We start from the raw sequence: 25,397 nt of genomic DNA, 5'->3' as shown, positions 1-25,397 counted from the left end.
TATTGACATATAATTTTAATAAACTTTGTGATTTTTTTTACTTCACAGATTCTAAGTGAATAATTTAATAAGCTTTTATAAACGAATACAGCTGTATAAGCCCATCACCCCCAATACTTCCCTTTGTGCTTTTCTGTAATCAATCCCCTCCCCTCTGCACCCAGGCAAGTGCCTGTTTTCTATCACTATAGTTGTCTTTTTTTAGAATTTCATATGATAGAATCATACAATAAACAGACCTTTTTGTACCTGGCTTATTTCACTTAAAATAATGCTTTTGAGACTGATCTTTGTTTTGGAAAGTGTCGGCAGTTCATTCCTTTTTAGTGCTTACTAGTATTCCATTGTGTGGACATAACTCCTGTGTTTATCAATTCACCAGTAGTCAATGAACATTTGGCTTGTTTCTAGTTTTGACAATTATGAATAACGCTGTGACGAACATTCACTTCAAGTCTTTGTAAAGATATGTGTTCATTTCCCCATATCTGGGAGAAAAGCTGGGTCATCTGATATACATATGTTTAAGTTTACAAGAAATAAAAAACTATCTTCCAAAGAGACTGTACTCCTACCAATGACATAAGCATTCCAGTTGTTCCTCATCTTGCTAAATCTGGTACTCATCAGTCTTTTGATTTTTAGTCATTCTAGTGGTGTGCAGTATCTCACTGTGATATTAATTTGCATTTCCCTAATGACTAAGGATGGTGAGAATCTTTTTATGTGTCTATTTGCCATGTGTATATCTTCACTGGTAAAGGATATGCTCCAATCTTTTGCTGAGTTTTTTACTACGTTATTTGTCTTCCTATCACTGTGTTGTAAAAATTCTTTATATATCCTGTAGACAAGTCCTTGTTCCATATAAACTTTCATAAAAGTATTTTGTCTGATGTTAATATAACCACACCGATTTTCTTTTGGTTGTTATTAGACTAGCATAATTTTCCCACCATTTCACATTCAACATTCTAATTGTTAGGTACGTCTCTAATAAACAGCAAGTACTAAGATTTTAAATAAGAATCTAACAATCACAATTATTATGAATATTGATATATTTAGATATGTTTCTATCACTAAAATTTGTGGGTTTTTTTTAAATATTTATTTTTGAGGGGCGCCTGGGTGGCTCAGTTGGTTAAGCGGCCGACTTCGGCTCAGGTCATGATCTCGCGGTCCGTGAGTTCGAGCCCCGCGTCGGGCTCTGTACTGACAGCTCAGAGCCTGGAGCCCGTTTTAGATTCTGTGTCTCCCTGTCTCTGACCCTCCCCCATTCATGCTCTGTCTCTCTCTGTCTCAAAAATAAATAATCATTAAAAAAAAATTTTTTTTTTAATTAAAAAAATAAAATAAAAAATAAATAAATATTTATTTTTGAGAGAGACAGAGCATGAGTGGGGGAGAAGCAGAGAGAAAAGAAGACAAATAATCTGAAGCAGGCTTCAGGCTCTGAGCTATCAGCACAAAGCCCGATGCGGGGTTCAAACCCATGAACCGTGAGATCATGACCTGAGCCAAAGTTGGACTCAACCGACTTAGCCACCCAGGTACCCCTCTATCACTGTAATTTGTGATAATTTACCATCCTAATCATTGTGTTCCTTTTTCTCCACTCTTTTTCTGTCTTCTTTTAGCATTACAGAATTTTTTTTTTTTTTTTTTAATATTTGTTTTTGAGAAAGAGAAAACACGAGCAGGGGAGAGGCAGAGAGAGAGGGAAATAAAATCTGAAGTAGGCTCCAGGCTCTGAGCTGTCAATGCAGAGCCCAATGTGGGGCTCAAACTCACAAACTGTGAGATAATGACCTGAAATGAAGTCAGATGCTTAACTGACTGAGCCACCTAGGCGCCCGGCATCAAAGAACTTTTTATATTCTCTTTTTCCACTCTACTTTTTTTTTTAACCTTTATTTTTGAGAGAGAGAGTGAGAAAGAGAGACAGAGTGCAAGTGGGGGAGGAACAGAGACAGAGGGAGACACAGATCTGAAGCAGGCTCCAGGCTCTGAGCTGTCAGCACAGAGCCTGATGCAGGGCTTCAACCCACGAACTGTGAATTCATGACCTGAGCCTATGTTCGATGCTTAACTGACTGAGCCACCCAGAGGCCCCTTTCCCACTTTACTTTTTTTAGTGGCTGTCCTTAAAATTTTTTAATTCACACTTTTTTTTCTAATGAAGTTGAACATTATTTGGTGTTTCTATCCTCTTATTCCAAGACTATATCACATGTTACTTATTAAACATACCACCACATCTTAAATATCACTCAGGGTAGTTTGAGCTTTAGTAGTTTAAATTTATATTTAAAATATAAAAAAAGTTTAAACTTCTTACAATTAATATTAACTTTACCACCGTATTTTATCAGTATCTGCACTCATCATTGTTTCTTATTTCTTAAAACTTCCCTTTGAATTTACTTTCCCTTGTTGTATTCTTTTTTCTTTCTTCCTTCCATCTTTCCTCCTTCTTCCTTCTTTCCTTCCTTCCTCCCACCCTCCCTCCCTCTCTCTTTCTTTCTCTTCCTTCCTTTCTTTCTCTCTCTCTCTCTTCCTTTCTGGTGGGTGGGGGGCATTTTTTTTAACCTATTTTCTTCATTCTGTCCTTCAGCCCCCAAGACCAGAACCAGGTCTTATATTGCTAAGTGGTAGGTTTCTGCCTCCTGGTTGATACTGAAGTATACACATTCATTTAGTGGCAGCTTATTCATTTCCTGGTTATGGGCCACATAAATGGGTCCCTCCACCTCTCTAGGACAATAGCGACAACAAGACTTGGTTCCAGTCAGTGGTTAACAGCAGCTTTGGGCTGTTTTGTTTTTGTTTTTTCCAGCAGTCCTTCAGGGGCAGAATACCACTCGTCTCTTACTTAAGCCTGGGCCAGGTTCCCCTCACAAGTAGAGGACTTTTAAACCCAAATACTTAGAGGAGCTACTCATTTGGGCTGCCACAACCTTTCAGGCCCAGAACCCAGCAGGCCCTCAGATTCAGACCATTTCACCACATGCACTTCTATTCTACATTCCTAAGCCCAAATGTGCCTTTTGAATATTGTATATTTAAAACTGTATATTTACCTTTTGAATATATATATTTTATCTATATATAGATGATGTATTGTGTATCTGGAGCAGATTGGGTGTTTCAACGCATGAATTCACTAAGTTTTGTCTGAAAGCTCTCTCAAATTCAGACTGTTTTATGATATTCAAAATCAAAAATAAAAGAAACAAAATGAGGTATAGCTTCATATAAATGTTAATATATCTGTTTCCAGTCACCCGTCAGTCTGATGGACTTGCAGCTGAACTCCTTGCCCAGGGTGGGGAATTCTCTAGTACAGACAAGAAATAGTGTGCTTCCCTGGCTGCTGGAGACGGGATTGTGACCATCCCAGACTCTGAATTTTAGTATAAATGAGGGAAAAGGAGAAGCTGGAGACAATCTGTTTAAGGAATGGATGCTGGCAGGAAGCTGGCAGGGCAGCATCCTCGATCTACCCAGGTGATACCGATGGCAGCACCCAGTGCCTAGCAGTGGAGGCAGAGGTATCATCAACAAATGGGTTCTGCAGCAGAATTTGGGGTATGGGGGCACCTGTGTGGCTCAGTCAGTTGAGCGTCTGACTTCAGCTCAGTTCATGATCTCACAGTTCTGGAGTTCAAGCCCCACGTCAGGCTCTGTGCTGACAGGTCAGAGCGTGGGTGTGCTTCATATTCTGTGTCTCCTTCTCTCTCTGCCCTCCCCTGCTTGTGCTCTCTCAAAAATAAATAAACAAATATTTTAAAAAGAGAAGAGAAGAGAAGAGAAGAGAAGAGAAGAGAAGAGAAGAGAAAAAAAAAGAAAAGAAAAAAAGAAAAGAAAAGAAAAGAAAAAAGAAAAGAAGAAAAGAAATTTGTGGTATGGATACCTTTTGACCTCCCAGAGAATCTGTGATGTAAATAAACCAGTTTTATGCTTAAATTAGGCTGAGTAGGTTTCTTCCAGACCTAACAACTCTAAAAAACAACGTTGTAATGCAGTCTTTTTTTTTTAATTTTTTTTTAACGTTTACTTATTTTTGAGACAGAGAGAGACAGAGCATGAACAGGGGAGGGGCAGAGAGAGAGGGAGACACAGAATCCGAAACAGGCTCCAGGCTCTGAGCTGTCAGCACAGAGCCCGACGCGGGGCTCGAACTCACGGACCGTGAGATTATGACATGAGCCGAAGTCGGACGCTTTAACCGACCAAGCCACCCAGGCGCCCCTGTAATGCAATCTTTAAAAAAATTTTTTTTAATTTAATTTTCTTAGTTTTAATTTTTTTAGTTTTAATTTTAATTTTTTTAATATTTGTTTATTTATTTAATTTTTTTAAACTTTTAAATTCACATCCAAGTTAGCATATAGTGCTATAATCATTTCAGTAGTAGATTTCAGTGATTCATCCACTACGTATAACATCCAGTGCTCATCCAAACAAGTGTCCTCCCTAATGCCCCTTACCCATTTAGCCCACCCCGCGGCACAACCCCTCCAGCAACCCTCAGTTTGTTCTCTGTATTTAAGAGTCTCCTGGGGCGCCTGGGTGGCTCAGTTGGTTAGGTGTCCGACTTTGGCTCAGGTCACGATCTCACAGTTTGTGGGTTCGAGCCCAGAGTGTCGGGCTCTGTGCTGACAGCTCATAGCCTGGAACCTGCTTCAGATTCTGTGTCTCCTCCACTCTCTGCCCCTCCCCCGCTCATGCTCTGTCTCTCTCCATCTCAAAAATAAACATTTAAAAAAAAAGAAAAGAAAATCCTACAGAATTTACAAAAAACAAAAACAAAGCAACATAGAGCCCTGCATCAGGCTCCAAAAACCCTGGAGCCTGCTTCAGATTCTACCTCTCTCTACCCCTCCCCTGCTCATGCTCTGTCTGTCTCTCAGTAATAAATAAACATTAAAAAAATTAAAAAAAAAAAAAAAAAAGTCTCTTATGTTTTGTTCCCCTCCCTGTTTCTGTATTATTTTTGCTTCTCTTCCCTTATGTCCATCTGTTTTGTATCTTAAATTCCACATATGAGTGAAGTCATACGTGATATCTGTCTTTCTCTGACTAGCTAATTTTGCTTAGCATAATACCTCTAGCTCCATCCACATGGTTGCAAATGGCAGGATTTCATTCTTTTTGATTGCCGAGTCATACTCCATTGTGTGTGTGTGTGTGTGTGTGTGTGTGTGTGTGTGTGTACACCACATCTTCTTTATCCATTCACCTGCTGATGGACATTTGGGCTCTTTCTATACTTTGACTATTGTTGATAGTGCTGCTATAAAACATTGGGGTGCATGTGCCCCTTCAAAATAGCACACCTGTATCCCTTGGATATAGTGCAATTGCACTTTTTTAATTTTAATTTTTAAATTTTAATTTGAGAGAGCATGAGTGTAAGCAGGAGAGAGGGACGGACGGAGAGAGGGAATCTTAAGCAGGCTCCATGCTGAGCACAGAGCCCAAGAGGGGACTCAATCCCATGACCCTGGGATCATGACCTGAGCCGAAATCAAGAGTCAGACAGATGCTCAACCAACTGAGCCACCCAGATGCCTCTACAGTGTAATCTTTACACATGCTCATACTTGCTTCTTTAAAATGATGTGGGGAGGGGCGCTTGGCTAGCTCAGTTAGTAGAGCATGCAACTCTTGATCTTGGGGTCATGAGTTCAAGCCCCATGTTGGGTGTGGAAATTAGCTAAATAAATAAATCTTCAAAAAAAATAAAATAAAAATAAAAAAATAAAAAGATGTGAGGAAAGTGCTGAAAAGCATATGTGATTTTAATGAAGAAGATCAAACAAAAGAAGAATAATTCCATTTTTACGAGTCTTACCTTTCCCCCAACCAAAGGCAAAATGTGCATCTTTCCAGTTTGACAATCTTTTACTGAGGAAACAATGAGGCAGGTACCACAGAGAACAACTAGGCGTTCAGCCCACTTATGCAGCTGGGTCTTTCCCTTGCGTACATTATAGATACCAGACAGAAGGATTCGATCCAGATGATCCATCTGGCATGGTTTTTCTGAAAAGAAAACAAAACGAAAGAAAAAAATTCAGAAGTCACAATTAAACTAGTATAAGACTACTATAAGGGAAAAAGAAAGTATTGTGTGTCAATACACAGCAACCTTGTTTACAGATTTAAGTGACCAAGCAGTATAAGTATTACAAAATAAGATCTCAGTCATAAAATGTTACCCATCACTGAAGTTATACAATGGGAGTACTGTGAATTTGGGGCTAAGAACAAGATTTTATTTTGGATGCCATTATTAATTCTTCTAACACAGTCCTATTTCCCATGAACACAGAGAAAAGCAAAATGGCAAAGTGACTAAGATCATAGACCTGGGGGCCAGACACGTAAACCAGAGTTCAAATCCTCGTTCTGCCACTTACTTTTGTTTCTTTGAACTACTTAATTTCACTGAGATTAACTTTCCTCATTTATACAGTTTGGATCTTAATACTACTTATCTTTAGAATTTCATTATGAAAAAATTAAGATAATTAATTTAAAGTACGGAGCATAGTTTTAGGTAACAAAAGAAGTACTGAGTAAATGACAGCCACTACTGTTGAGACGAGTCTATTCTAGAAGGAAGAAATAAATAACTATGGAAGCACTCTACTTCTGTACACATTGCTCCATTTTCCTGCTTCTTGTGCAGAAAAGCTTAGGGCTGATATTTCAGTCAACTATCCCAATCACGGTAGCAGAAGCTCATATCATACAAGATCTTTCTTTTTTAGTATGCTCCCTCCCCAACAGAAATCTTCGTAAGGCTGAGATATAGTGCACAAAACAGCACATTATGAGAGCAGACAGGTTGTTGATTAAAGCACAGCTAAAAACAGACAAGTAACTCTACAGAGGAACGAACAGGAGCAGCACTAGTATGAGATATTGCAAAGAGCAATAAAGTGGGAATAGAGAAAATTAGACCGTACCTGATATTATTACACAATTGATTATGGAACCTGTGCATCATGCCCCTTTAACTATGTGTTTCCCACATATAATCTGAGGAAATGGGGCCTGAGGTCAATCTGAGGTCATGATCTTACAGTTCATGGGTTCGAGCCCTGCGTCGGGCTCTGTGTTGACAGCTCACAGCCTGGAGCTTGCTTCGGATTCTGTGTCTCCCTCTCTCTCTGCCTCTCCCCAGCTTGTGCTCTGTCTCTGTCTCTATCTCTGTCTCTCTTAAAAATAAATAAAAACATTTAAAAAAAAAAAAAGGTCTCAAACTTTGTATGCTAACACTAGCCCTACCCGAGAGCCATTTCTCCTTCTATGTGAGGCCAGGCCTTTCATCTATATTCTAAACCCCACCTTTCTCCGAGAATTTCTCTTCTCTCTTCTCAGTCTTCAGCTCCACCCTCCTTATTGTTCTTTTCAAAGCTACAAAAGCATTCAAGTTTTCTCCCATACCCTCTCAGTCTCAACTGTAGAATTCCTTCAGTTCAGCGATTCTCCCATTTCTGTGTGCCCCAGAGTTATTATGTGACAACAGTTTAAACTGAAGGACGCTGAGACCCATTCACAGAGTGTCTGATTTGTACGGCCTAGGATTTAACACAGGAAAATGTCTTTTTGGTTTTGTGTTTGAGACAGACCACAAGCTGGGGAGAAGAGCAGAGGCGGGGAGAGAGAGAAACAAGCAGGCTTCAGGCTCAGTGTGGAGCCCAACACAGGGCTCAATCCCAAGACCTTGGGATCATGACTTAAGCTGAAATCAAGAGTCACACTAAACTGAATGAGCCACTCAGACGCCCCAGAAAATGTATTTTTTAACATCTATTCCAAGTAGTTTAAATGCAGATGGCCCACAAAATATATTTTGACAAACTCTAAGTTTACCCTGTTGAGGCTCTTTTCTTCTCATTTGTGCCTCTTTATTAGCTATCTCTGTTACCTCACCTCCTATTTACTCAATTTACTTCAATCTTGCTTCCAGCCTCCAAATTGTACTATTCATATGATGATAATGGCCCTCAAATTTCTATCTCCTGTCCCAATCTTCCCTTCCCTTGGTTCTAATCTCACATATCAAACTGTCTGCTGGTCATGTCCAACAGATGTTCCCATTTACCTCAAATTTCCAGGATCAGACTGGAAAGAAAGAAATAAAACTATCTTTATTTGATATGATATGATCTTGTATACAGAAATTCCTAAGTGTGCCACTAAAAAGACAATTATAACCAACAAATGATTTCAGCAAGGTTGCAGGATAAAAAAATTTTTAAAAAATAAATTGTATTTCTATGCACAAGGAATAAACAGTTCAAAAGTAAAATTAAGAAACGAATTGCATCTGGGGCACCGGGGTGGCTCAGTCGGTTAAGCATCCAACTCTTGATCTCAGCTTAGATCATGAGCTCAGGATCATGAGTTCAAGCCCTGTGTCAAGCTCTGTGCTGAACATGGAGCCTGCTTAAGGTTCTCTCTCCCTCCCTACCTCCCTCTGCCCTTCTTCCCTGCTTGTGCGCTCTCTCTATAAAATAAAAGTAAATAAATAAAAAGAAACTAACTGCATCAAAAAGAATAGTGCATAACTTGTACAGTGAAACTAAATAATATAGTTGAAGGAAATGAAAAGAAACCTAAATAAATGGAAGACTTCCAATATTCATGAGCTGGAAGACTTAAATATTGTTAAGATGGCAAAACTCCCCAAACTGATTTACAGCAATGTAATCCCTATTAAAATTCCAGCTGCTTTCATGGAAGAAACTGACAAACTGATCCTAAAATTCACATAGAAATACAGTGGACTCAGAATAGCCAAAACAATCTTCAAAAAGAACAAAATTGGAAGTATAGTACTTGGGGTGCCTGGCTGGTTCAGTTGGTAAGAGCATCCAACTCTCAATCTCGGGGTCATGAGTTTGAGCCCCAGGTTGAGTGCAGAGATTACTTAAAAAAAAAAAAAAAGTACAGTACTGACATAAGGATAGACATACAGCATTGTAATAGGATTCACAAATAAACACCTACACTTATGGACAACTGATTTTTGAGCAGGGTGCCAAGATAACTCAATAGGAAAAAAACAATCTTGTCAACAAATGGTGCTGGAACTGGATAACCACAGGCAAAAGAATAAAGTCAGATCCCTAACCTCACACCATGCACAAAAATTAATTCAAAATGGATTGTAGACCTAAACGTAAGAACTAAAACTAAAACACTGGAATAAATTTTGTGACCTTAGATTAGGCAAAGGTTTCTTTCTTTTTTTTTTAATGTTTATTACTGAGAGACAGAGAGAGACAGAGCATGAGCATGGGAGGGGCAGAGAGAGGGGGAGACACAGAATCTGAAGCAGGCTCCAGACTTTGAACTGTCAGCACAGAGCCTGATATGGGGCTCAAACTAACAGACCGCGAGATCATGATCTGAGCTGAAGTCAGACGCTTAACCAACTGAGCCACTCCAGGCGCCCCAGGCAAAGGTTTCTTAAGTATCAACACAAGAGTATAAGTGACAGGGGCACCTGGGTGGCTCAGCTGATTAAGCGTCCGACTCTTGATTTCGGTTCAGGTCACAATCTCGAGATTTGTGGGTTCAAGCCCCACATCGGACTCTGACAGTGCAGAGCTTGATTGGCTTTCTCTCTCTCTCTCTCTCTCTCCCTCTCCCTCTCTCTCAACCCATCCCTCCACACTTTCTCTCTCAGAATAAATAAATAAACTTTAAAAAAAGATTTAAAACAAAGTATAAATGACAAAAATGAAAATAGAGATAAACGGACTTCATCCAAAAACAAAAAAAAAAAAAACCGTTGTGCTTCTATAAACACCATCAAGAAATTAAAAAGATGACTCACAAAACAGGAAAGAATATTTGCCAATCGTATACCAAATAAGAGACCTGTACCCAGAACAAAGAACTGTTACAATTCCGCAATAAAGACAAGTAGCACAATTAAAAAATGGGCAAAGAATCTGAATAGGTATTACTTCAGAGAAGATATATAAAAGGCCAACAAGCACATAAAAAGATGCTCAATCTCATTAGTTACTAGATAAATGCAAATCGAAACCACAAGAAGATACGAGTTCATCGAAAAAAACAAACACTGGATAAGTGTTGGCAAGGATGTAAACTAACATTGCTGGGGTGATGATAAAATGGTACAGCCACTTTGGAAAACAGTCTGGTAGTTCCTCAAAAGCTGAAACATAGAGTCACCATAAGATCCAGCAATTCCGCTCCTACAGCTTTATCCAAGAGAAGTGAAAACATATGTCTACACAAATACTTATACCCAAATGTTTGTTCACAAAAATAGCCCAAAAGTAGAAATGACCAAAATGTCATCAACTGATGAATGCATAAACAACATGTGGCATCATCTATACAATGGAATATTGTTTGGCCATAAAAAGAAACAAAGTACTGATACATACTACAACATGGGTGAGAATTGAAAACATTATGCTTAGTAAAAGATGCCAGTCACAAAAAGTCAAGTATATATGATTCCACTTCTATGAATTGTTTAGAATAGGCAAATCCATAAAGACAGAAAGTAGACTCGTGGATGCTAGGTGCACTGGAAGTGGGAATGGAGAATAACTGCTAATGGATATGGGGTCTCATTTTATAGTGATGAAAACATTCTAAAATTAGACTGTGGTGATGGCTGCATAACTCTCTATATATACTCAAAAGCGCTGAATATATTAAAAAGCACTTTTAAAGGGTGAATTTTATGGTATGTGAATTATATCTCAATAAAACTGTTTTTGTTTTTTAAATCTCATGATTCGCCCCAAAATGCTAATTGATTTTAGATTCCCCATCTCGGTTAACAGCATCACCTACTACAAAGTTGGCTAAATTATGTAAAAATGGGACTTTATAATAGTTTAACAGGCTTCCAAATTGCCTAATGATCTTTTTACAAGTTTACATGAAACAGATGTTTTAACAATTGATAGATAATTCTGAGTCTCTTCTTTCTTTGCCTTAGTTCTATTTTATTTATTACAGAGAAAACTCCTGAATCTATACACCACCACTCTGAGAAGGAAACATTAAATTTTGTTTTGGATAAGTTATTTATACACGAAACAACATTCTGTTTTATTATTAATTTTGGAGTATTTGCTAGACATCCAAAGTGCCTCCAGTCTCTGATCTTCTGAAAGGTGACAAAAAACAGAATGAGAAAATTCTAATAAGTATTCAGAATGTGTAACAGTTCTAATTAAAAAATTGTTTTACAATCTCAAAAGCCAAGATTCTAAGTGGAAAATTAGGGATAATTTTCATTTCCTCATGTATGTATACTTCCAAATGTTCTATAAAGAAAGTAGATTGTTTTTATAATTTTAAAAAGTTGCTAAAAAAAAAACGATCAAGGGCAGCCCTGTAGCAGTGAGTTCTTCTACTGCCCAGAGTATAATCTCTCAATATCATTTTTCATTAATATGAACCAGGAGTCCTTAGAAAAAGTCTATTCCTGGTCTGATTCAGACAATGAAAAGATGAACTTAGGACATCTTGCTGTGCCAGAACTTAATGGGAAATCCAGGGTGTATCAAAAACTGGGGTCATGTTGGAAGGACAAAAGCCAATGTGAAAAGCTCCCACGAGGAAGAAACTGAGCAACAACAAAAAAACAACCAGTAATGGCCAAAATGAGTCACAACAAATATACACAAGCCCATGAGATCACAATGATACTCAGACAAAAAAATTATTAAAAAAGAAATCATACAGAGTCTAAGTAAGATGGAGAAAGCACACCCCAGCCCTCTCTTTCCCACTAAATACACCTATAAAACCTGGACAGAATGCACGGAGCCGCTATATGAGGACCCCAAAAAGTAAACAGTAGCAGGCAGATTAGGGAAAAAGAACATAATTACAAACACAACCTAAGCAGTAGTAAGTTAAGCAGTAGTGTAGTAAGTTTATCATTTTTCCATCTCTGACATCTCCCAGCTCAGGACTCGAGAAAGCCCAAGATCCAGAAGTAGGCATTGGTGTGGAAAGCTCTGCCTTGAGGAGGGTTAAAAGGGTCTGCGAACACTCAGAGAGAGTGGGAGAAATCCCTCATTTTCCCTTCCTCCACCTTTACTTCATTTTCTCAAGTCCCAGCCTCCAGGAGTGGCTGCAACAGTGGGGAACACAGGCACCTATAACTTTGAGGTGTGTGAACTTCCTTCTGTGATTGGAAGATCTGCAGTCCCAAAACAGCGGATGGAAAACCTGTTGAATTTTGGTCTCATTGGGGGCCGGGCCGTGTGGATGCAGTTGTAGGAAATGCCCTAGAGGGCAAGTTAAATAAAGTCCCAGGAAATCACAAAGAGATTGGAGCTCTGGAAAATGACCCCATAAAGTTCCCTATGAACCCCTGGACTCACCCTTGAGGTATACAAATGGGGATGTGTTCCCAAGCAGCATGCCAAAAATGAAAATTCAACGGAGGGATAGAGAGCCAAAGGAAGAGAAGAGTGCAATGCTAAAAAATTATTTGAAGAAATAGGGGAAAACTCCCCAAGTGAAATACAAACTTATAGATTCAAGAAGTCTAGTGAACCCCAAACCCAAATACATTCAAGCCCAGATACTACATCGTCAAACTGCTGAAAATTAAAGACAAAGAAAAAGTCTTGAGAGAAGCCAGAGAAAATGGAAGCACTATTTATATGGGAACAATTCAAATGACTGCATGAAGGATTGCAGGAGGTCCCTGTGCTATCCCTCCAACTGTTCTGAAAATCTAAAGTTAGCTCCAAATAAAAAGTTAAACAAATAAACACTGGTTAAGAGGTTGGGAGGTAAAAATAAAATATTTACTTACATTTAAAGAACAAAATAGGAAAGCTCAGAACAAATTTCAAACTTGCAATAGGCTCCCATACAACACAGAAAACTACTTGAAGTACTGCGCTAGAAAACTTGGCAAAGCAGTGGTGGCTAAAGCAATTCCATCCTTGGGTTTCATGATCCCCAACAAATCCTCTTACATCTTCAGACCTTAGTTTCCTGAGATTAAGACGAAGGAGTTGAATGAGATGACTCCTAATCCTTCCCAGGTCTCATTTTATGGATTCCTCATACTCCTCTAAACTCTCTCTCCAAAAACTAAATGGTGGAGTATCTTAGAAGTTAAAAGGGTGAGATTTAGAAGCAAACAGATTTATCTGCTTCCTGGCTCTGCTATTTGGGGCAAGTTATAGCCTCTCTGGAATAGTAACATCTCCATATGGGACTATAAGGATTACACGAAGCAAGGAAACAGAGCACTCAGCACTTGATAAAGCATTCAGCATAGAGGAGGGGAATTAAACAAATGCTAGTTATTATAATGAAAGTTTTGCCTGCCTTAAGCCTCCTTCTCTTCCTACATACAAGGATTCTTTTCAAGATAACTTAATCTTCCGGGACACCTGGGTGGCTCAGTCAGTTAAGCACTTGACTCTTGATTTCAGCTCAGGACATGGTCTCACAGTTCATGAGTTCGTGCCCCACATGAGGCTCTGCACTGTCACTGTGGAGCCTCCTTGGGTATCTCTCTCTCTCTCTCTCTCTCTCTCTCTCTCTCTCTCTCTGCCCCTCCCCTGCTCAAAGGTGCTCTCTCTCTCAAAATAAATAAATAAACTTAAAAAAAAAAGGGTATCTTAACAACTTACACAGCTTTAACATCCCCATGTACCCGACTCTCAGATCTGTACTTCCTACGCTCTGGTTCCACATTTCCAGCTACCTGCCAGACACCTCCAACAGGATACTCGTCACCACTTAAAATGAAATATTCCTAAAACCAAGTCATCACCATCCCCATGAACAACTCCTTTTCATAAATCAAGTCCTGATATTCTCCTGAAGTAAGCCAGGCTCAAAAACTCAGTTTCAGCTCCAACTCTTAGGTTCCATTCCTCAACTCCCCTTTTTAATCAGCCATCAACTCTTACTGATTATCCCTTCAAAAAGTCTCTCACAGGAACAATTCCTTCCCATTCCCCATTTCAGACCCCTATTAATTCACATCTGAATTACTGTCCACACTGGTGCCAGCTTCACCTTCTCTGGCTCACTTGGATGCTCTCACTTCCTGCTATCATCTGCCAAACAAAGACTAAGCTCCTGATACTGAACTCAATGCCCAGAACAATCTGGACTCAAATTATCTGTGATTCACAGAACATACACTGAAGTGTCTAATCTCCCATCCCAGGTCCTCCTTTTCCTTTCGGCTTAATGAAATTCTGTCAATTTTTAAAGAACCAACTCAAATACTACTTCTTCATAAAGGCTTCCCTGATTCAAGAGATCTCCCTTTTTCAGAGAATAGTGGTAAGGTAGCTTCCCTATCAGCTATCAAAATATATCATAGAGATATATTAATTAAAATAATTTTTGGTATTAGCACAGTACAAATTGATCAGTCTAATAGGACAGAGTCTAAAAATAGACCCCTGCCTGTATAGGAACTTAAAAATAATAAAGATAATATTTCAAGTCAGTAGGAAAAGGATGAACTCTTCCATAAATGTTGTTGGGACAAATGGCTACCTACCCATTGAAAAAAAGTAAAGTTACATCCCTATCTTACGCAGATTTAAAAAATATAAAAGTACTGAAAATATAGAATACATTTATGAGCTAGAATAAGGGAGGAATATAAATACATTAAAGAAAAAGACTCAAAAAATCTGACTAAAACTTCTGCAGAATAAAAAACAATAAAACTTGGGGCGCCTGGGTGGCGCAGTCGGTTAAGCCTCCGACTTCAGCCAGGTCACGATCTCGCGGTCCGTGAGTTCGAGCCCCGCGTCGGGCTCTGGGCTGATGGCTCAGAGCCTGGAGCCTGTTTCCGATTCTGTGTCTCCCTCTCTCTCTGCCCCTCCCCCGTTCATGCTCTGTCTCTCTCTGTCCCAAAAATAAAATAAAACGTTGAAAAAAAAAAAAAATTTAAAAAAAAAACAATAAAACTTAAGGACAAGTTACAGGCTGGAAAAAAGTTTTGCCACAAATACAGTATCCAAATGATGTATACTTAGAATATAAACATCCTTTAGATCAATATGATAAAAAGACAAACACAAATTTGCACAGAAATATCAATGGGTTATTCAAAGAAATCTAAAGAACCAATGAAAATATCAAGCAATATTCAACCACATTAGTAATCAGGGAAAGAAAAATTCAAACAAGGAGACCATCATTTTATCTATCAGATTAGTAAAAATTTTAAATGCTAATAATAGTAAAAGGTGATATTGTGGGCAAAGTGGTACTCTGGTATACTGACAGGATATACGGTGTTCCGCAATAGTATTATTATTTTAAACGCAAATATCCAATGACCCATTAATTTCATGTTTACAGACCTCTTCTGAAGAAAAGCGCACAAAGAGGCAATTTTATTATAATGCTGTTTGCAATAGTCAAAACTGGAAATACGGTAAGCGTCTATCATCAGCGAAATGGCGACATAAACTACATAAACTATACTACACACATGATATTCAGTGCTATGCAACTTAGAGAAATGTATATAGAAGACAGCTAAAGAGGGGCACCTGGATGGCTCAGTCGGTTAAGCATCCGACTCTTGATTTCAGCTCAGGTCACGATCTCACAGTTTTGTGCATCTGAGCCTCACGTCGGGCTTTGCATGGATCCTGTGGATCCTGGGATTCTCTCTCTCTCCCTCTCTTCTGCCCCTCCCCTGCTCGCTCTCTCTCTCTCAAAATAAATAAATAAACTTAAAGAAAAAAAAAAAGAAGAAGAAGACAGCTAAGGAAATATCCAAAACATATGGTTGGGTGAAAAACCATGAAGACCAGTATCAAATAATACCGTTTATGTAAACAAAATATATTTCTACAAATACCTATTAGATAAGAATATAAGTTAGAAAACTCTGAATACATATACACCAAGTTGATACCAGTGGTTATCTATTAAGCAGTCAATTGACCTGGGAGGTATACAAGAGATTGAAACACTATAGATAATGATTACAAGAGATTGTAACACTTAGATAATCAAACTATATCCACATTTTACTTGTGCAATTAAATTTTTTACAAAGGAAAAATATATGGACACAATGATTATAAATGTGAAATATGTATATAAAATATGACTAGGAAATGTACCATAATAAATGTAATTGTATAAGGATGATGAAATATTTTTTAATATATTACTCCTATAGTTTAACAATAAAGTTTAAAATATGCAGATTAACATGAGACAGTATTTTTTACAATTTAGGACAAAGAATAATTTTAACAATAATACCTGATATTGGCAAAGGGACAAGGAAATGAGTACTCTCAAACACTACTGATGAAAGCATCCATCAGTATCGCCTGTAAAATTTAGGAATAGTCACAATTTTAAATATATATATGTATTGACTCAAAAATTCTACTTGTAGGAATCATGTCCTCCTTGCCCCACCCTAGAGGTCAGCCACTCTCCTAACTTTTATAATAATGTCCTTGCTTTCCTTATATTTCTGCCATTTATGTATGTATCCTATACTAGTTATAGCAGGTTATAAACTACTTTAACAAACAGCACATAATGGCTCAAGCACAAGAGAAATTTAACTCTCTGTTAGAGTACACACTGTGGATTTCCAGGGGTCACCTCCATCAAGAAACTCAGGCTGAGGGAAGATCTATCACTTTCGACACATGACTTCCAATATTGCTCTGATGACTGCCATCCCAGCCTATGGGAGAGCAGAAGGACGCTGAGAAGCGTGCGTGGGAAGTTTTAGGAATGGTGTGTTGAAGTGGCACAACAATTCCACTCCATACCACTGAAGCAAAGTGTGTCACATGTGCACACCTAGCTGCAAGAAAGGCAGGGAAATGAGGTATAGCTGGGCAGCAATGTGCCCAACTCTAATTCTCTTATTATGGAAGGAAAACAGATTTTGATGGACAGACAGTAGTTCTGCCACACATCTCTAAACAACATGGCTCAGTTTTAGCTGTTTTTGAACTTTAAACGAATGGAAACATACCATGTGATTCTTTTGTATCTGGCTTCATTTGTTTGTGCTTATGCTCTTTGGAACAAATGGTCTTAAACAATGTGTGCACAGAATATGGTACAGAAAGAAATGCTCAGGCTGGGACTCATGCTGAGCCACAGAGTCCCCAAACTACCACTTCACTAGCAAATCACATCTTGTAGACTCCCTTTCCTCATACACAGAGTTCATTAACATGCTCTCTTAATTTCTGTGATTGTTCATGCTACCTACTCATCTTTAGTCAATTGTATGATTTCCACAGCTTTTATCATGATTTGCACTGAGCCAGTCATTCCACTAACTCACTTTTCCCCAGAATTCCCTTTGCAGCAAGACTGGTAATGGACATCTGCATAATGGCTGCATAATGGTGAACTGGGTACCTTTTAGACCCGGCAAGCACAGCAACATTAACTGGTCTGAACTTTGGCCCTTATGACCCTGGCCTCATATAACACTGTATTCTAACTAAGCTTACTCATCAAAGACTCTTCACACAAAATATTTAAAGATGACTACTAAGCTATTTGCTTTAAGAGAATATTTCACAGATATCTTTCCTTAACAGTGGTTGTCTCTGGATTCAGGAATGGGAGTGGTTAGAGAAACATGATGAAAGGGAAGCATATTTTTTTGTGATGGTTTTAAGATATGTCCACAAATTCTTTGATAGTCCTTACTCCAGAAGTTGGGGCCTAATTTCCCTCTTTTTAGTGTGGGCCGTATTTGGTGACTCACTTTTACTAAACAGAAGGTGACGAAAATGTCTGTGACTTATGAGGCTGGGTCATAAAAAACACTGAGGCCTCCCTGTGTGTGTGTGTAGGTGCACGCGTGCGTGTGTATGTGTGTCTGTGTCTGTCCGTCCAACTATCTGTCTCATCACTGAGGGAAGCTAGCTGCTATGGCATGAAGATACTCAGGCAGCCCTATATAGAGGTCTACAAAGCAAAGAACTGAGATCTCCTGCCAAAAGCTGGTGAGGAACTGAGACCTACCAACAGCCATTTGAATGAGCCAGGCTGGAAGTGATGCTTCAAGCCTCAGTCAAGCTTTTGGATGACTACATCTTTAACCAACAGAGTGACTACAATCTCATGCAACCCCAACCAGAACTAAAGTACTCCTGGATTTCTGACCCACAGAAACTATATGAGATAATAAATATTTATTCATTTTAAATCATCAAGTTTTTTTTAATAGAATTGGAGAAAGGCATTATTTATTTTATTTTTTAAGTAATCTCTACACCCAACGTGGAGCTTGAACTCATGACTCCAAGATCAAGAGTCACACACACTCTTCTGACTAAGCCAGCCAGGTGCCCCATCCCGTCACTGTTTTTGTTTTTGTTTCGTAAGTTTATTTATCTATTTTTGTTTTTTAGTAATCTCTACACTCAATGTGGGGCTTGAATTCACAACTCCAAGATCACGAGTTCCATGCTTTACTAGGGCACCTGAGTGGCTCAGTCCATTAAGTGTCCAACTTCAGCTCAGGTAATGATCTCACAGTTCGTGAGTTCGAACCCTGCATCGGGCTTTGTGCTGACAGCTCAGAGTCTGCAGCCTGTTTCAGATTCTGTGTCTCTGGCTCTCTCTGCCCCTCCCCCGCATGTGTTCTCTCCTGACCATCTCTCTGTCTCTCAGAAATAATAAATGAATAAACTTTAAAAAACAAAACAAAACATTTAAGAGTTACATGCTTTACCGACTGAGCCAGCCAGGTGCCTGAGAGGTTACTAAGTTTTGAGGTAAATCATTACATAGACAATAGATAATTAATACACTTACTGATATATATATATATATTTACTTTTGTATTTTGTGCCATATATGTATATTGTCTAATTGCAAATATAGTTAGCTTTAAACACCTCTTTCCCAAACATAATTTTCTCACTCAAAATATACTAGCTTCTCTAAATTAACAGAGGTCACTTTTGGAAATGTTCTTTGTTAAAGACTCCCCCTCCCCTTAAAAACAGAGTAAGTATGGGGTTGCCTGGGTGGCTCAGTTAGTTGAGTGTCCGACTTCAGCTCAGGTCATGATCTCTCGGTTTGTGGGTTCAGGCCCTGCATCAGGCTCTGTGCTGACAGCTCAGAGCCTGGAGCCTGCTTCCGATTCTTTGTCTCCCTCTCTCTCTGTCCCTCTCCCCCTCACGCTCTTTCTCTTTCTCTCAAAAATAAATAAACGTTAAAAAAAATTTTTTTAAGAAATAAATAAACATTAAAAAATTTAAAAAAAAGAGTAAGCACTAAAAACTGGTACTCTTTTGGACTCTACTAAAAATATCCTCTTAAGGGTATATGCAGACCCTGGGCATGCTGTAGTTTATCAGGTGGTGGTAGAAAATTAATGTGTGGATGCCAACAGCTGTGCAAATGCAATCTCCATGGCTCAGGAGCCCGCTGGCACTTTAAGGCTCAACTTTCACTCCAGAATAAAACATATAATGAAGAATTCGCTTTCAACCACAATCACAAAACGAGAATGTTACTGCTCCAAGTTGCTCTTTTTTTTTTTAAACCAAGTTTTATAGGTTTAAATGGGTTGTGTTCCTCAAATTAACCTTAAAGGATTTTAGTACTTAATTTCAACCTAGCAACTATTTTCCTTCCATGAACTAGCAAAGAAGAGAAATTAATGGAAATAAAATAATACCAACTTTTAAGGAACAACATATCACAAGATAGTGTTGTGATGAAAAATTATACATAAAATCTTTGGTGAAGTGCATTTAATAAAGTTGGTTTGTGACAACTTTATTATGTTACAAGGTGAATCTGAGCCCCATGTTGGAGGCAGAGATTACTTAAAAATAAGTAAATACAAAAACAAAAAAAGAAAAAAGAAGTATACAGAAATTTAATCAGTAATTTGAGGAATGAGAGCAAGGGATTTTAGTAAACAATTTTGCCTATAGACACAAATCATTTAGTTATTATTTCAATTGTTTGATAAGTGGGTCATGTTAATTAAAAATTGTTAGGTGTTAAAAGACTCCGTCACTAGTTGTATGATCTTGAACGAGTAGTTTAACTTCTCTGTCTCAGCTTTCTCATTTGTTAAATAAGACGACAGTTCCTATAGCATAAGGTGTTTCTAATGAGTAAAGTGGGTAATTCACAAGCATAAAAGCACACAGTAAGCACTCAATCAATGGTACTCAGTACCATTAGTATTAGTAGTAGACTATGTATATTTGGAAAGTAATATTCAAAAAGTATTTAATTTTAATAAGTCTAACTTTATTACTGAAGTGACCAGGTAAAAAAGTTGATGGGGGCGGGGGGGTGGGGGGAATGCACCAAAAGACAAAGTAAAAAATCCTATATTTCAAGCCCACTCAATTTAACAATATACAGCTTTGACAGATGGAGTCATCAAATGTTAAGTCATATATAATAATGACCATCTAGCTCTCAACATTCTTGAGCTATCCAGAAGTTCATGGTTTTTATAAGAAACTTGAAAATACAATTGATACTAAAAAGCATGATGTGATGAAGATTCTGCAAAGACATAAAATAATTCTAGTAAGTCAGCAAAAAAACTAGAACAAAAAGAGCAAAAATAAAAAAGGAAAGAGATTTTGGCTAATACTTTGAAGTCTTCCCTTAACTACACCCCGCTTTCTTGTTTTTGTTGTTTTTTGTAACCACATTAGTTAATTAGCTTAAACACACCTTTTACAAAAATACTTTTGAAAAGCTGAAGACAAGAGAGGCACAAATGACCAACCTAAAAGTAGTTAACACATTCACAAAGCCAATGATAAATTCTTACCACCATAGGGGCGCCTGAGGGTGGCTCAGTCGATTGAGCATCCAACTCTTGATTTCAGTTCAAGTCATGATCTCACAGTTCATGGGTTAGAGCCCCACATCGGCCTCTGCACTGACAGCATGGAGCCTGCTTGGGATTCTCTCCCCACTCTCTCGCTCAAAATAAATAAATAAACATTAAAAAAACACTTCTTACCACCATAAAATCGAAGCATACAGCCAAGGTCAGGATCTGTTGCCTCCTCCTGTATGCGCACAGGGTCGTCAAATCCCAGCCTGGCTAAGTAATCATAAACAATCTGAAGAGGTCGTTCAGTAGGTTCCAGTCTCCTGCTCACACAATTCAAAACAAAAGTATTTAGTAAGAAATAAAAACGCTTCTTTTAATTTTAAAAATCTTTTAATGTTTTAAATTTTGTTTTACTTCTGTATCAAGATTTTCTTTAATATCATATGATACAACTAATCGAAACAAGAGGTGCTCAAAGGTTTTGACTCAGAAGCCTCCTAAGGTCTTGAGGACCCCAAAGAGCTTCTTTTTACATGGGGTATATCTATTGATATTTACTGAATTAGAAGCTGAAGTTAAGAGTTTCTAAATATTTATTCATTTTTAAAAGTAATAAAGCCATTATATGATAATGTAAGTAAAACTTCTTAAAAAATATATTTTCTAAAATCAAACAAATTTAGTGATGAGAATGGCAATTTCAATGGACAGCTAGATTCTCAGATCTGCTTCTACATTTAATCTGTTGTAATAACATGCTGTGTAGCCTCTAGAAAACCTCACTATAACTCATGAGAGACTGTGAGTAAAAAAGAATATTATTAACTTATTATGATTTGAAATAGTTGTGACATCATGTACTTCCTCAAAGAGTCTCAGGGACTCCTACAGGGTGCTTTGAGAACCTGTGGCCCAAAAGGTAGTGAAATTATGAGATATAAAAGATCACACTTGGCCATAAGTGATTTCATATAAATTACACACATAGTCAGAGACATAGTCTTTGAGTTGCCTACTATGTCTCAGGTACTATGTATTTCCACTGGCTTCAGAGATGATTTCTTCCACAAGAATTAGAAGTCAACAGCCCAATAATTCCCCAGAAATCATTCTACTATGTGGTCCCAACTGAACGCTAAAGTAAAGTCAGAATGTCTAGTAATTATTTGTGGCCTCTGGTGACACTGCATATTTTAGATCATACAGACCTAAAGCACTTCAAAATATTTAAAAACCAAAAATGTTCAATGTGAATTTTGATAGAAAGGGCTACATCAGTATTAACAACAAGAGAGTCCTTTTACAATTGTTTCATTAGAAAGCAGTTATAGAGGCACCTGTGTGGCTCAGTCAGTTGAGCGTCTGACTCTTGGTTTCAGCTCAGGTCATGATCTCATGGTTCATCAGACTGAGCCCTGTGTCTATCTGGACTCTGTGCTGACTGTGCAGAGCCTGCTTGGGATTCTCTCTCTCTCTCTCTCTCTCTCCCTCTGCCCTTCCCCCACTCATGCTCGCACACGCTCTCTCTCTCTCTCTCAAAATAAATAAATACACTTAGAACTTAGGAAGGAAGGAAGGAAGGAAGGAAGGAAGGAAGGAAGGAAGGAAGGAAGGAAGGAAGGAAGGAAATAGTTATAAATACAGTGACTAATAGCCTAAGATCCCAAAGTCAGACTGACTGGGTTTGAGTCTCAGTTTTGCTCTTGGACAAATTTAGTTAACCTCAGTCTTAAATGCCTCATCATATATAATGGGAATTACAGTAGTACCTACCTCACATAGTTGTTCCTAAATTTATTTACTTACAAGATATTATATAGTAAGGAAAGTGTTTAGCAAAATAGCTTGCATTAGTGTTCAATAACATATTGACAACAATTCTTAGGACTGGATTCAAATTTTAATTAGAATAAAAATAGAATTATCTCCCCTGTCTGAAACAACAACCAAAAAACAAGTATAGGAAAGCATGTGTGTGTTCAAAGGTCATGAGGAGCATTCGTCTTTATGTCTTAAAAGGATTCTATTTAAAAAAGTTAAGGGGCACCTGAGTGGCTCAGTCAGTAGAGCATGCAACTCTTGATCTCGGGGTTGTAAATTCAAGCCCCGTGTTGGGTGTAGAGATTACTTAAAAATAAAATCTTTAAAAAAAAAAGAAAAAGAAAAGAAAACTTAAGAATTGTATTAATTAGGGGCGTCTGGGTGGCTCAGTCGGTTAAGCGTCTGACTTCGGCTCAGGTCATGATCTCATGGCTCGTGAGTTCGAGGCCCACGTCAGGCTCTGTGCTGACAGCTCAGAGCCTGGAGCCTGTTTCAGATTCTGTGTCTCCCTCTCTCTCTCTGACCCTCCCCCGTTCATCCTCTGTCTCTCTCTGTCTCAAAAGTAAATAAACGTTAAAAAAAAAAATTAAAAAAAAAAAAAAAAAGAATTGTATTAATTAGAAGAAACATGATATACTCCCATCACTGCAAAAAGATACAAAGGACATCTATGTTTTATGGTTAAAGAAGTAGAAAATACTGTTGGGAGTAAGTTTAGGTAAAAATAACATAAAATACTAATACTACCAAGCTGAATGTAAACAACAAGCAGAATTGTAGAGGCTGCTTTTAGGTAACAGGCTTGAGCAACAGAAACTTGAGCAAGGCTTTAGGGCCCCAGGTGACTACGGACACAGAACTGATGCAAAAAGGCTCATTAAGCCATACACCCTAACCAACTAATGGGTCACTTACAACCAGGCACAGTTCTTAAGATTACCAAAAAAGGGAAAATTCCATATGTCCCTGTATTCCCTCATCCCACCCTGTAACTATAGCCCCTCACCACTCCCTCGTGGCAGACAGTTTTTCCTTTGCTGTCCTGACCGCTGCTCCCTTACAGTGTAGTCAACGAACTTTTACCTCTTTTGTTTTGCCTTCGGTGAATTCTTTCACCGCCGGTACCTCTGGCCCTCATCCAACCCCATCCAATTGGAACATTCCACAAAAACAATAATTTAGGAATGGAAATCATCCTGATGAGCACAAAAACACAAAAATAAAATGACCACCTGGCCCCTCCTGACTGCACAATGCAGACTTTTATCCATAAACTCAGAACTACTACAGGAGGAATGACCAAAGAACTAAAACCCTCAATGATAACTAAATACTGAATTTAAGAGAAATAGAACATAAACTTTTCAGAATAAAAACGTCAGTTACAACTAATCTCCAGTCAAAATAAAAATTCACAAAGGGGTATTGGTAATATTAGCCATTTTCCCAGTATAATGGTAGAATTCTTCTAAGGAGGATGTATTTTAAGAGGGACTTCTAATTAGCTATATCCTGGAGGGGTTAACTAGCCATGTAATCTGAACACTAAAGGATTAACTTGGGCATAACAAGGGTATAACAAGCTATCTCTATCTTCCAGTGTCAAGAAGGATTAGACTTACTCTGGATCACTCCAAAGAATAGGACTAGGAACAAGGAGAAGTTACACAGGTAAGCCTGGATCAAAAATGAGGAAGAACTTTAATAATTAGAGATACCAATAATGAAACAGACTGCCTCTCAAAATAGCTCATGGAGAGCTAGAGAGCCATCTGTCACAGATAATTTAGATAAGAGTCTCCTAAAAGAATCAAGTGGGACCAGATGATCTTTAGAGTCTTTTAGAACCCAAGAGTCTGTGAGGTACCAAGACACCTTCCTAATATAATGCAAATTCTACCTGAATCCTGCTATTATTTCCAGATACAGAGCTCAATGTACTTAAGTATCATAATTCCATATATTGATCGCATAGCCAGGACCAAGAAATAATACTTTCAGGCTAAATCTACTAGCTCAATTTTTCAATTTCTGTCTAGAAAACCAAGAGAAATGGTAACACCCTAATTCTGACATATTTTACACGATCAAATTTCCTTCCTAAAAAGGCTCTGTAGATTTTTAAACCCTCTATATACATTTCCACCTAAGGAAAGTATTTTCCTTGGTAGGAGGGAAAAAAAATCAAGAGAATCTCAACATCTGCTCTTATTAACTTAGCATAAATGAGTAAACAAGAAGTATTTTAAGAACTGCAAAAACAACTAAAATGAGGGACTAATTCCATTTACTCATTAAACTCATCTGCTTAAGAAAGTAGAGAGTATGATGGGAGGGAAATGTGTAATATGCTTACTGATCAATTTTGTGTTGCAAAGTTCCAAAACTTTAACAGGTTGGTACTTAGCTATTTGTTAAATCTCTCACAAATCAAAGGAAAATTATATACTGCTAAATCAGGTGTAGGAGAGAGTAATATTGGCAGTGAAAGGTTCTGTTCAGCATTTGAAATACTTCAGCTTCTGCTTTAAGGAAAGACAGTAAGACTAAGTTTTAGTTTGCTTCTAAGGCTCTAGGAGCTACTATGGTTCTTGTAAATCTGAATATATGTGATTATTTCTCTCCAAACCACCCAACCAATACCACAATGCTATCAACAGACATTTACAGCTCTTAGCCAGGAGTAGCAACCCACAGTTATTCTACACGGTGCCCATAGGTAAGACAC

At 38.1% G+C, this 25,397-nt stretch overlaps 1 protein-coding gene across 3 annotated transcripts in view; it reads right to left on the bottom strand.

Annotated features, from left to right (window-relative positions):
* The window catches only part of PHLPP2 (PH domain and leucine rich repeat protein phosphatase 2), a 79,966-nt gene that overhangs the window by 40,021 nt on the left and 14,548 nt on the right, over positions 1-25,397 (bottom strand). For all 3 annotated transcript variants that reach the window (XM_045443394.1, XM_045443395.1, XM_045443396.1), the window contains exons 3-4: positions 21,035-21,168; positions 5,861-6,051 (exon numbers count right to left, since the gene is read on the bottom strand). In XM_045443394.1, coding sequence (XP_045299350.1) covers positions 5,861-6,051; positions 21,035-21,168 — 325 coding nt within the window. The remainder of the gene's footprint in view (positions 1-5,860; positions 6,052-21,034; positions 21,169-25,397) is intronic.

This window comes from Leopardus geoffroyi, chromosome E2, assembly GCF_018350155.1.
Source record: "Leopardus geoffroyi isolate Oge1 chromosome E2, O.geoffroyi_Oge1_pat1.0, whole genome shotgun sequence".
Classification (NCBI taxonomy): Eukaryota; Metazoa; Chordata; class Mammalia; order Carnivora; family Felidae; genus Leopardus; species Leopardus geoffroyi.
The sequence above is the reverse complement of the archived record's forward strand: the minus strand, read 5'-3'. Positions and strand labels throughout refer to the sequence as shown.